A 13,215-nucleotide genomic window follows, 5' to 3' on the forward strand; every position below is an offset into this window, starting at 1 on the left:
ATGAATTCTTGAAAACATTTAAAAAAAATCTTTTTATTGCCATTTCTCCTATTTCTAAACAGTTGGATGTGACATTAAATTTTTCTTATCCGCGCTAATTTACTTTATTATACAGAGAGGTTTAGTTTGTCCTTCATTTAACTGACCCTATGTACATTTTGCTGCCCTCTGGATTGGTCAATAGCTCCTCCCACCCCCACCCTGGCTTCAGCTGTGTTTTTCTTTTATTTTCCAGGAAAGAGGGGCAGGTAGCCCCTCCGCCTCTTCTCTTGTGGTTTCCCCACCTTTCTTCCGTCTCCCTCCCCGGACCACCCCCCCCCCCCCCCCCCCCCCCCACCCCCCGGGTTGTGAAGTCCTTTGCTTCCTCATCTATCTTGTTTTTTTAATTCTTATCTTACCCCTCATTGCTGGCCTCGAACGGGTTTTGGAACAGGCCAAGAAACTGCCCCCAAGTATCCAGGAAGCCTTCCTCCGACCCTCGGATGGTGTACTTAATCTTCTCCAGGTGGAGACATTCCGAGAGGTCAGCGAGCCAGTCTGCAGCTTTGGGCAGTGCTGCCGATCGCCAGCCGAGCAGGATTCTCCAGCGTGCGATTAGGGAAGTGAAAGTTGGCCCCCTTCCCCATGTGTAACTCTGGCTGCTCCAATACCCCGAAGATTGCCACTATTGGGCATGGTTTCACCCTCACCCCCACCACCTTGGACATTGCCTCGGAGAAGGCTGTCCAGAACCCAGCAAGCTTGGGGCAAGCCCAAAACATGTGGGTGTGGTTGGCCGGGCCCTTCTGGCACCGCTCACATTTGTCCTCCACCTCCAGGAAGAACCTGCTCATTCGGGTTCTGGTCAGGTGCACTCTGTGCCCCACTTTGAGCTGCATTAGGCTTCGCCTTGCGCAGGAGGAGGTGGAGTTCACCCTGCTCAGTGCTTCACTCCAGAGTCCCCACCCTACCTCCGTCCCCAGTTCATCCTCCCATTTTTGTCTGGTCTCGTCCAGTGGTGTTTGGGCTCTGTCCAGTAGCTGTCGATTTATTTTCCCACATAGCCCCTCCTTCTCGCTGTTTGTGCCAATCAGGTCCTATAGTAGTGTGGTTTATGGGGCCCCAGGGTACCCTACTGTCTCTTTGCAGAGGAATTGTTTTATTCGGAGGTGTCTCAATTCCTGGCCTTTTGCTAGTTTCCACTTCGTCGTCAGTTTGTCCAGTGTCGCCAGACTGCACCCTACGTAGAAGTCCCGGACTGTCAGTGTGCCCCCGTCCTGCCTCCATCTTTTGAAGGTGGTATCTCGCATGGCTGGGGGGATCTGTGATTGCCGCAGATGGGGCCATGGGGGCCATTTTAGTTACCCCGAAGTGCTGTGTTGACTGGGTCCACATTCTCAGCATGGCCGCTACCACTGGGTTCGTTGTGTATCTTGCTGAGGAGGACGGGAGTGCTGGTGTGGCCAGGGCCCAGAGGGTCGTTCCTTTACAGGACACCTCCTCCATTTGTACCCAATCTTTGTCGGGTTCTTGTACCCATCCCCTCACTCTTTCTGCCGTTGCTGCCCAGTGGTAGTATTGTAGGTTTAGTAAAGCCAGCCCCCCCTTTGATTTTCCTTCTTTGCAGTGTCGGTTTGGGAATTCTCGGGTTCTTACCCCCGACACAAACGCCATGATTAGACTGTCTAGGATTTGGAAAAAGGCCTTGGCGATGAAGATCGGAATGGATCTAAACAGGAAGAGGAACCTTGGCAGTACGTTCATCTTGATTGTCTGCATTCTCCCCGGCAGGGAGAGTGGGAGTGAGCCCCAGTGTCTTTTCTAACTTCCTCCACCAGACTGGTCAGGTTCCACTTGTGGATCTGTGTCCAGTTTCTGGCTCTCTGAATCCCCAGGTAACGGAACATGTTCTGAGCCGTTTACTAGTGGACTCGCTGGTGTCTCCGCAGGTGGGATGACCGAGAGAATCTCTGCCCACACACAGTGCAGGAGAACGGCCTCTCCCCGGTATGAACTCGCTGATGTCTCCGCAATGTGGATGATGTTTGAAACCTCTTTGTGCAGTGAGAGCAGCGGAATGGTCTCTCCTCAGTGTGAATGCGCTGGTGTTCCATCAGTACCTGAGAGCTTTTAAACCCACTCCCACAGTCGGAGCATTTAAAGGGTCTCTCGTTGGTGTGAGTGACATTGTGGCTCAGCAGGTTGGATGAATGAGTGAATCCCTTTCCACACACTGAGCAGGTGAACGGCTTCTCCCCAGTATGAACTCGCTGGTGACTCTGCAGGTTGGATAACCGAGTGAATCTCTTCCCACACTGAGAGCAGATGAATGGCCTCTCACCAGTGTGAACTCTCAGGTGTGTCCGCAATGTGGATGATGTTTTAAAACTCTTTGTGCAGTGAGAGCAGCTGAACGGTCTCTCCTCAGTGTGAGTGCGCTGGTGGGACATTAGTTCCTGAGACCTTTTGAACCTATTCCCACAGTCAGAGCATTTAAAGGGTCTCTCATTGGTGTGAGTGACATTGTGGCTCAGCAGGTTGGATGACTGAGTGAATCCCTTCCCACACACGGTGCAGGTAAACGGCCTCTCCCCGGTGTGAACTCGCTGGTGTGTATGCAGGTTGGATAATTGAGTGAATCCCTTCCCACACTGAGAGCAGGTGAATGGTCTCTTCCCAGTGTGACTGCGTTGATGAATTTCCAGCTTAGATGGATATTGAAATCCCTTCCCACAGTCTCCACATTTCCACACTTTCTCCATGTTTTTCGCCTCTTTGTATCTCTCCAGTTTGGATATTCAATTAGAGCCTTGATCACACACAGACAGAACACGTGTACAGTCTCTCTCCACTGTGAATGGTGTGATGTGTTTTCAGTCTGTGTAACTGGTTAAAGCTCTTTCCACAGTCAGTGCTCTGGAACACTCTCACTCGGGTGTGTGTGTCTCGGTGCTTTTCCAGACACACTGACGTTTAAAATCTGTTGAAGTCGACAGAATAAACATTTCTCCTTCTAGATTCAAAGGCCGATGATATTCAGGTCTCGATGAATCGACTGACTGTCAGTTCTTGACATGATGTTCGTTTTGAGATTTTTTTTCCTGTAAATCCTCACTTTCTAATATCCTGCAAAAGGGGGTTACAAAAATCATCACTGTCAGTACAGGATAGAAATTCAGAACAGATAATGCTAGTTTTGATGGAACATCCTCTCTCATTCCCCAAAAGCTGTAAATCTCCATCCCACACACACTCCCTCCATTCTCACTCTGCTGTATCAATTCTGCTGTATGCAGAACTGGTTTAGCTCAGTGGGCTAGACAGATGGTTTGTGACGCAGAACAAGGCCAGCAGCGTGGGTTCAATTCCCGTACCGGCTAAGAATTCTGAATTCTCCCTCTGTATACCCAAACAGGTGCCAGAATGTGGTGACTAGGGGCTTTTAACAGTAACTGCATACTTATGACAATAAAAGATTATTATTACTATTCACACTCCCAATGCTCCTGAAGGTGCTGATTCAGGTTGAGTAACAGATCCACGCTCACTTCCTGTCCTGGACGCAGAGATTTGAAAATCTTCATGCAGGCTGTCAGATAATTATGTACATTACTGGCTTAAAAATGTGTTTAAGGTATAGGTTTGTTCCAGTTGGTTGAGAAACATGCATTTTGATTGATCATGATTTTGATACTTGCTGCCTGTAAGGGTAGACAAGCAGAGATTTTTTTTTAATAAATGTTTTTTATTCAGTTTTCATGTTTTATATTGAACAAATTACAAATTGTTAGAGAGAGAGAAAAAAAAGAACACGCAAAAATTAACATATATATTTACAGGTAAGCATCTTCGTAATAATAACTGTGGCCTCCCCCTTTAGCCGGCATGTCGCTGCAGGGTTACAGAATGGGACCCACTCGAGACTGACAGACTCAGCATCAACTCGAAATGTCCATTGGATTCCTGATCTTCTGTAATAAATCTAACCGGAAATATATAACGTAGCTACAGTACTATAGTAATAATAATCTTTTCTTGTCATAAGTATGACGTTACTGTGAAAAGCCCCAGTCACCATATTCCGGTGCCTGTTCGGGTAAACTGGTACAGGAATTGAACCCACGCTGCTGGCCTTGTTCTGCATTACAAACCAGCTGTCTAGCCCACTGAGCTAAACTAGCTCCAGTACTGGAATAATCAATCAATGTACTTTATTCCAAGGCCATCAATAATGTATCTAATCTGTACAATTTAACAACACGATATATCGCTGTCCTCATAGAATCAGAGAGTTTCACACAGAGCAAGAGGCCCTTCAGCCCATCCTGTCTGCACTGGTTATCAGGCACCTCTCTATTCTCATCCCATTTTCCAGCACTTGGTCCATAGCCTTGTGTGCTGTGGCTTATCAGGTGCTCATCTAAATGCTTCTTCAATGTTGTGAGGTTTCCCGCCTTTACCACAATTTCAGGCAGCGAGTTCCATATTCCACTATCCTCTGGTGAAAAAGTTTTTCCTCAAATACCCTCTAAATCTCCTGCCCCTCATAAATTTATGCCTGCTGTTTATCGACAAGTCTACTAAAGGGGAACGGTTTCTTACAATCTACTCTTGCGATGTCTTTTATAAATTTGTAGACCTCAATCACTTCCCCCTCAGCTTCCTCAGCTCTAAGGAGAACAACTCCTAACCAGCCTTTCTTCATAACTGAATCGTCCAGGCAATATCCTGGTGAATCTCCTCTGCACCCTTTCTAGTCTAATCACATCCTTCCTCTAGTGTAGCGACCAGAACTGCACACACTACTCCAGCTGTAGCCCAATGAGCATTTTATACAGCTCCATTATAACCTCCTTGCTCCTATATTCTATACCTCAGCTGATAAAAGCAAGTATCCTACATCACTTATTAACCACCTTATCTCCATGTCTTTCTGACTTCAGAGATCGATGGACATGCACACCAAAGTCCCTCTGGTCCTCTATGCTTCCTAGGATCCTACCATTCATTGTATATTCCCTTGCCTTGTTAGTCCTCCCAAAATGCATTACCTCACACTTTCAGAGTTAAAATCATTTGCCACTGTTGACCATCTAACAAGACCATCTATAGCGTCCTGTAATATAAGGCTTTCCTCCTATTTACCACTCCACCAATGTTTTGTCATCTGCATACGCTCTTGCCTCCTACATTCACGTCTACATCATTAATGTACACTACAAACAGCAAAGGATCCAGCAGCAATCCTATCGGAACACCCTTTGGACATGGGGTTCCAGTCACAGACAACCTTCGACCATCACCCTCTGCCTCCTGCCACAAAGCCAATTTGGGATCCAATTTGCCAAAATGCCCTGGATCCTTTGGGCTCCTACCTTCCTGGCAAGTCTCCCATGACAGACTGAAGCCTCACTGAAGTCCATGTAGACCACATCAACTGCACAACCTTCATCACCTAGTCACCTCCTCGAAAATTACAAATAAAATTTGAAAGACACGATCTCCCACTGACAAAACCATGCTGACTATCCTTGATTAAACCTTACCTCCCCAAGTGGAGGTGAATTCTGGCCCTCAGAATTGTTTCCAATAGTTTCTCCACTACTGAAGTTAGACTCACTGGTCTGTAATTCCCTGTTTTTTCCCTTCTTCCCTTTGTGAACAATGGAACCACATTATCTGTCCTCCTGTTCTCCGGCACCGCTCCTGTGACAAGAGTTGATTTGAAAATTGTCGGAGCCTCTGCAATCTCCTCTCTTGCCTCCCACAGCAGCCTGGGATACATCTCATCTGAGCCTTGGGACTTAAACAAGTCACCAATTGAAGGTCAGAATAAGAACTGGAAAGGGGGAGAAGAGAAAGTGATTTACTCACAGATGTTGGTGGAGCTCGGGTGAAATTATACCGGGGATTGGTAAAACCCGGTGAACACCCCTGAGAGATGGGACCCTGCCCTCTTCCATTGTTCTAGATGTATGGCATACATATCTATCCCCGAGATATCTTCCGTCGATTTCCCCCGCGCCTCGTTCTGCTTAATTATTCACACTGCCGCCTCCGTTATATTAAAGGGCACTGATCTCAGGGGTATTCCCCCTTTTGCATGGATTGGTACATGGGCAAACACCCAACAGCTCGAGACATCGATGCCTTTCGCATATGCATATGACATGTACAAGTAGGTATTTACATGCAAGTCCCATTCATTCCGCGCTGGGAGTCTATTCCCGGTTACTACCATCAAACATATTATCATTATTACAGCAAACATCATGGGTCTTCTGCAGCTCTTCGGAATTTTGGTTGTGTGGAGTTACCTGGTTTGAACATAAATACATATTTTTACTCTCAGTATACTTTTAATTGTGTCCAATGTTTCCATGATCCCATACCCTCTATGTCCACACATACACAGGTATCCCCACTGATCAGGACTTGGTGCGGCTCCATCCATCTGGGGGCGATCCCAGGCTTTTCAGGTAGCACCTTTACCATCACCTTCATCCCTGCTGTAGGGACATCAGGGAATGCGGTCCAGAAAATGTCCAGATTTTTATCCTCCGTCTCCTGTCCAGTCCACACTGGCTGCCGCATTTCCTTTCACTGATCTCTAATATGTATCTACGCGTCCTGTCCCTTATCGGACCTATTTCTTCTCCCCTGTTATTATCCCCTGTTTAGTTGCATAGCTCATCCCGTCATCACCTCATAGGGTGATAATCCAATTGTTCGGTTTGGGCTCGCTCTTAACTTCATTAGGAGTGAGCAGCACATCTACCCATTGCTGCTGTTTCTCCTCTAGAGTCTTTGTCATGGCAGTTTTTAGGGTCCTATTCATCCGCTCTACCATTCCTGAGCTTTGGGGATGGTAAGGGATGTGGAATTTTTGTTTGATCCCCATCAACTCATATGTTTTCTTCATTACTCTTCCAGTAAAGTGTGTTCCTTGGTCCGAATCTAATTGCAAGGGTACCCCCCAGCGAGGAATCACGTCCTTGGCTAATATTCGTGCCACGGTTGTGGCCGTGCAGTCTCAGGTTGGGAATCCCTCCACCCATCTGGTAAATTGGTCAATTATTACTGGGCAGTATCGTTTCGCCGGCTCGGGGGTTGTGATCCGGTAAAGTCAACTTGGAGATTCTCCCAGGGTCCCTTTGGTCTCGGCTGATGTGCCACGCAAATCTTTACAGAGCGCCCCAGGTTATACTGCGCACATGGGATGCATCTCTTGACAGTGCTTAGCTATATCTCTCCCCATTCCTGGCCACCACCATTCCTTAATAATAATATAATAACCGCTTATTGTCACAAGTAGGCTTCAAAAGCTCCTCGTCGCCACATTCTGGCAGCTGTTCGAGGGGGCTGGTACAGGAATTGAACCCGTGCTGCTGGCATTGTTCTGCATTACAAGTCAGCTGTTTATCTCACTGTGCTAAACCAGCCCCATTCCAATTAAGTGCATCATGGTCTCTCTTGCTGCCTGGTCCATTCCATGGTGTAATTCAAGGAGGGTCTGCCTGATGCAGGCAGGGGCAATTCCCCTTCTATCCTCCCTCCAAATCCCTTTATTTGTCTTCCCCCCTTTTTTTTTTATCCCATTTGTCCTTTTCTTCCCTTGTTATGTCTTTGTATAATTGTTCAACACTGATGTCTTCTACCTCGGCACTCATGATGGGAATGTCGTGTTCCAGGGCAATTTGGGCTGCCTTGTCTGCTGCTTCGTTACCTTTTTGTTGGGGTGTCTCTACTTTCTGGTGGGCCTTAATATTTATCACTGCTACCTGTCTCAGTAACCTTGTGGCTTCCAATAAGGCTTCTATACGCTGTTGGTGTTTTATCCTATCTCCTCCAGAAGTGACAAAGCCCCTCCTGTCCCATGCCGTCATATAGTCGTGCACGACCCCGAAGGCATACCTACTATCTGTGTATATGTTCACCATCTTCCCCTTGGCCTGAGTGAAAGCCACCAATTCAGCCACCTCTGCTGACACCTGTGCTCCTTCCAGCCTTCCCAAGAGGACTGTTCTTAATGTGTCATCTACTACTGCCCATCTGGTTCATGGGGACCATTGACATATTTTCTAGATTCATCTGTGGTAAACACTGTTACACCTGTATTCGGTGATGGAAGGTAGGACCTGTACTACAGGTTCGCCAGGAGCCCCTGCCTGCTGGCTCCGCCCAGTAGGAGGAGCATGTCCTCTACTCAGCAGCCATTTTGCCAGCTGCTGTGGGAGGCCACACATCTTACTGCAATAAAGCCACAGTTGTTTCCAACCTTAGTCTTTGTACAATTGATCATGCATCACCATCTACATCCAGGTGAGTTCTGGGGTTTCTCGAGGGTCTTCTACTATCGTTTTGCCTACCTCCTCATCTATCTCGAGTATACATAGTACTCTCCTGTATATATGATTCCTTCTGTAGGGTTTCCCGGTGGCCTTTATCATGATCACTGATCTATCTTTAGGAATGAAGACTGTTTCCCAGTGGGCCTGTCGTAGGTTTGAGACTGATCTGAGCTTACTGTTGTTCAACATTTCTACAATGGGATGCCGGGTGTGTAAGATGATATCTCCGGTCATTACTGTAGGTTCGCTGACCCTGACCGCCCAATGCTGCGCAGTCCAGAGCTGCCACGCAGCGAGACAAGTCCGCCACTCCGGGCGACTATCTTGTTGAGTAATATGCCACTGGTCTTCGCCTGTCCCCATGGACTTGGGTCACTACTGCAGCACAGAACTCACCTTCGTTCCTGCAATGTCTGTGGATCGGCTTTCTGGGGTCTGGTAGACCAAGGCCGGGGGCTGAAGTCAATGCTTGTTTTAACTTCCCATCTGCTTCTTCCTCTTCCGGTCCCCAGTCTATGGACTGGGTGCCAGGATTTCCCCCTTTTACCAGTCTTTGAAAAGGCTCCATTATGGCCGCAAAGTTAGGGATAAAATTCTGACTATAATTAAACAGCCCTAAAACCTTCCGAACTCCGCGGACAGAGATATCTTCTGGATTGCCGCTCGGCTTCCTGGGGCATGGTTCGGGTTCCCTGGGATATCTGTTGCCCCAGATAAATGACGGTCTTGCGTCCTATCTGAGCCTTTTTGGGGTTTACCTTAAGTCCTCCTGTTGCTAATGCCTGTAGGACCTCCGTCAATGCTGCGGCGTGTCCGGGTTCAGCGATCAGCAGATCATCTACACACTGCAGAATTGTGCTGCGATACAGGCTTAAGTCCACCCTTTCCAGCTGGGAGTTCATAACACGGTGGAATATGGCTGGTCTGTTGTGGAATCCCTGTGGCAGCCTCGTCCATGTGTATTGTTTATCCCCTACATGAAGGCAAATTTATTCTGGGACTCTGGATCCAATGGTACAGACCAGAATCCATTAGCTATATCTAAAACTGTGAATATTTTGTGTTCTGGGTTCAAAATAGTAGCTGAGCTCGAGACTATGGGGTGTAATTTAGGAGTCACCTTTTTCAATTCTGTGTAATCGATGGTCAGACGGAATGCTTTATCAGGTTTAATTACTGGCCATACTGGTGAATTCGTAGTACTCTCTGTCAGCCTAATTATTCCCTTCTCTTCTAAATCCCAAACAATTTCTTGTGCTGCCTGTTATGCCTGGGCTTCATGGGAAATTGCTTATGTGGTTTATGACCAGGTCCTTGGAGGACGATGGGTTCTACAGGGACCTCCCCCATCTCCTGTTTTGTTTTGGCCCAAACCCCATGCATCAATCTACACACAGTGCCGAAAGGCCCCGGCTCCTCAGCCCGATCTCCTCACTTTGGCCATGTGGTAGCAATGTTGGTTGAATCGGTCCTTGGATTTTCATCTCGTGGCCAGTGAACCTTCTGGTTCGCTGTGTCTATCAGTATATTCGGTTCTTTTAGTAGGTCCATTCCCAGGACCTCATTATTAGGGCGTACAAAAATCCTGACTGGTATAAGTCGGTCAGCTATGTCTAATGTAACTGTTTTGCTCTTATAGGCTCGGGTCCTTGAACCCCCCAATCCACATTCTTTTGTAAGTGGCAAGGGTTCCTAAACCCTTCAAAATAGCCTGCTTCTCAAGCAGAGTGAGGCTTTGGGCGGGATTCAGCAAGAATCGGCGGGGCGGGCAACTCCGGCGCCGAGGAGTAGCGTGAATGACTCCGGCGTCGGGCCGCCCCAAAGGTGCGAATCCTCCGCACCTTCAGGGGCTAGGCTGGCACCGGAGTGGTTTGCGCCTCGCCGGCCGGCGGGGAAAGGGCTTGGAGCCACGCCAACCGGTGCCGAATGGTCTCCGCCGGCCGGCGCAAGTTAGCGCATGCATGGGAGCACCAACATGTGCTGGTGCCATTCCAGTGCATGCGCAGGGGGCATTCATCTCCGCGTTGGCCATCGCGGAGATCCACAGCGGCCGACGCGGAATAACAGAGTGCCCCCACGGCACAGGCCCGCCCGTGGAACGGTGGGCCCCGATCGCGGGCCAGGCCATCATGGGGGCACCTCCCGGGGCCAGATCCCCCCCCCCCCCCCCCGGGAGGCTGCCAGCGGAGCCAGGTCCCGCCGATAAGTACCTGGTGTAATATACGCTGGCAGGACCGGCCGTAAACGGGCGGCCACTCGGCCCATCGTGGGCTGGGGGGGGGGGGGGGGGGGTGGCCGCTGACCGGCGCGGCCTGATTCCTGCCCCCGCCAAATCCCCGGCGCCGGAGAATTCGGCAGCCAGCGGGGCGGGATTCACGCTGCCCCCCCGGCGATTCTCCGACCCGGCCGGGGGGGGGGGATGGGGGGGGGGGGGGGGGGGGGGGTCGGAGAATCCCGCCCCATGTATATATCATTTGTGACATTAGCATACCGCTGAAAGGGTGCACAGGGGACTCCTGTTTCCTCTTCCCCATCCTATTTTGGTGGGGCGGAGGCATTGAAAAGTAAAAAATGAAAATCGCTTATTGTCACGAGTAGGCTTCAATGAAGTTACTGTGAAAAGCCCCTAGTCGCCACATTCCGGTGCCTGTCCGGGGAGGCTGGTACGGGAATCGAACCATGCTGCTGGCCTGCATGAAAAGCCAGCGATTTAGCTGAGTGAGCTAAACCAGCTTACTCAGGGTGGTGGGTTTCTGAGTTCCACTAGTTGATGGACCAGGATGATCCCGGCCATTTTGGTCGTGTCCCGTTTTTGTCCATCCCACCACTGTCTCTGCGCTGTGAGGGACACTGTGGGATCCCAACCTTCTTTACGCATTTTCTTCACTAACTCTTTGCGTGCATTTCAGGGACTCAGGGACCCCGGGGAGGCCCCAGGTCGGTGGTCCTCTACCACTCGCTTCCATGACTTGTTAACTCATATCACCTGCTCACCATGAATCTGGTTCCGCTCAGGCGACTCGTTCTCAGAGGTCTTCCCACTCGTCCACCTCTAGAGGTGGGGGTCCTGACTTGTAACAATGTCGTTATGGTGATGGCACCTCGACCGTTGACACATGGCACTCTATGCGTCTCAGATTTCCAACTAACTCTGGTCGTCACGCGGGGCTCAATCGCACTCTTAATTCAGGCTCAGTGTGGGTCCTCGAGCAGCTTCCGATCACAACGCGTTTAATAGCAAGGTGGACAAATTTGAAATTGTGTCTCTTACTCACTCGGTCTGACTGCCTGATCCACTGAATACTTCACCGTCCGGCCGCCTCGCCAAATCACTCTAATTTCTGGCTGTCAGAACTTTGACTACTTGCCCAGTTCACTGGCTCAGGCGGCATTCCAGCTTGTTACAGAGCTCTGGGAGAAGAGTCCCAGACTCTGTGGTCTGTGGAAACATCTTCTGGTTCAAGCCAGGGCTTACACTGGTTTAACATAGTTTCAAAAAGCGGATTAGTTTGTGTACTCATTTACATGGAGCCAATCGATTCCTTTATTAACACATTGAGATCACATTTCTCCAATCAATTCCTTACACATTAGGTTACATTGTTCCAATCAGCTCTTTACAATCATGATTATATATTGGTTATGGTGTCTCAGTTAGTGACGCACAAAGAGGGCCTCTTCCTCTTTTGCGGCTATTTTGACAGTTTGGTCACCAGCTCCTGTGGTTGTGGAGCAATTGGTCAGTTACATACACAGGATGCACCTGGTCAGGGGCCACTTATTTTCCCCAAAGTTTGTGTTTAGCAGAATTCAGTGTTCGTACAATAGTCAAGAATCCCGGCGTGCACCCCCAAGTCCAAAAATTCACTCCAACAGTACTATTGTTTGTTAGGGTGAGGGGAGATTTTAGCAGGCTATTTTGAGTAAGAGAGCCTATTTTCGGGTTCGTTGGAGGAGAGGCACCTGATATGCAACTGCTCAGCACAGCTCCGTCTCCAGAACTCTACAAAGGCTTTCGTGGATATTGCAGAGTTAGCTTCAACTAACTCTTTGTGGTTGCCGACTTCAACAGTGGATTGCACAGCGGGTAGCACTGCTGCCTCACAGCTTCAGGGTCCTGGGTTCAATTCCAGCCTCGGGTGACTGTGTGGAGTTTGCACTTTCTCCCCAATAGTAACACAATTGACAAAATAAATACAATTCCCCTAAAGATAGATGGAACCAATAAATTGATGGAATTGGATACCGGTGCAACATCGAATGACAGTAACCTGACAGATGGTGATGCTGATATCATTGAAGCCAAATGGACAATTCCAGTGATGCGGAATGCTACATTAATCAACTGCAAACTCGTCACGGGAACGAGTGCCAATCTCCTCAGCCTCTCCGATTTGAACCACTGAGAGTTCAACCGACAGTTTTTGTTCGACTGAAACGGCTGATTGGCTATGCGCAGAATGAGATTGAAATGCGAGGGGTGTGTGACCTCGAAGCATGGGTGCAGAATCTTCCTTAAAAAATAATTTTTATTCAAATTTTGCAACAACAAATTTTCTCCCAACAATAAAATAAAAAATAACCAGAAAAAAGGACCCCCCCCCCCCCAATACAAAGCAATAAAATAATATCAATACAAAAAAGAAGGAAGTAGCAAACAGTCGCAAAAACAAACCCCCTCAACACACCCCTAACCCACCCCTCCTTACCAGCCCCCCGGGCCGGTTTGCTGCTGCTGAGATTGACAACCCTCTAACCCTCTGCCAGAAAATCGAGATCGAGAAAGGGCTGCCACCGCTGGAAGAACCCTTGTACCGACCCCCTCAGGACAAACTTGACCTTCTCCAGCCTGGTGAACCCGGCCATGTCGTTAATCTAGTCCTCA

The 13,215-nt window shown here is 48.8% G+C and overlaps 1 protein-coding gene across 2 annotated transcripts; it reads right to left on the reverse strand.

Annotated features, from left to right (window-relative positions):
* Positions 1 to 1,828: 1,828 nt before the first annotated feature.
* Positions 1,829 to 12,863, reverse strand: LOC119951233 (gastrula zinc finger protein XlCGF7.1-like). 2 transcript variants are annotated; one of them, XM_038774284.1, is made up of 2 exons: positions 11,606 to 12,863; positions 1,829 to 3,105 (listed from the first exon to the last, which is right to left on the reverse strand). In XM_038774284.1, the coding sequence occupies exon 2, from the start codon at positions 2,739 to 2,741 to the stop codon at positions 1,902 to 1,904; it is 840 nt and encodes a 279-aa protein (XP_038630212.1). In that variant the 5' UTR covers positions 2,742 to 3,105; positions 11,606 to 12,863; the 3' UTR covers positions 1,829 to 1,901. The 2 variants fall into 2 exon arrangements, with proteins under 2 accessions (XP_038630212.1, XP_038630211.1); XM_038774283.1 differs by having other exon boundaries at positions 11,325 to 12,863.
* Positions 12,864 to 13,215: the final 352 nt, after the last annotated feature.

This window comes from Scyliorhinus canicula, chromosome 17 (genome assembly GCF_902713615.1).
Source record: "Scyliorhinus canicula chromosome 17, sScyCan1.1, whole genome shotgun sequence".
NCBI classification, from domain to species: domain Eukaryota; kingdom Metazoa; phylum Chordata; class Chondrichthyes; order Carcharhiniformes; family Scyliorhinidae; genus Scyliorhinus; species Scyliorhinus canicula.

Excerpts from the sequence above, each read along its gene's own strand:
- LOC119951233 (XM_038774284.1), bottom strand. The coding sequence starts at position 2,741 with ATGGAGAAAGTGTGGAAATGTGGAGACTGTGGGAAGGGATTTCAATAT.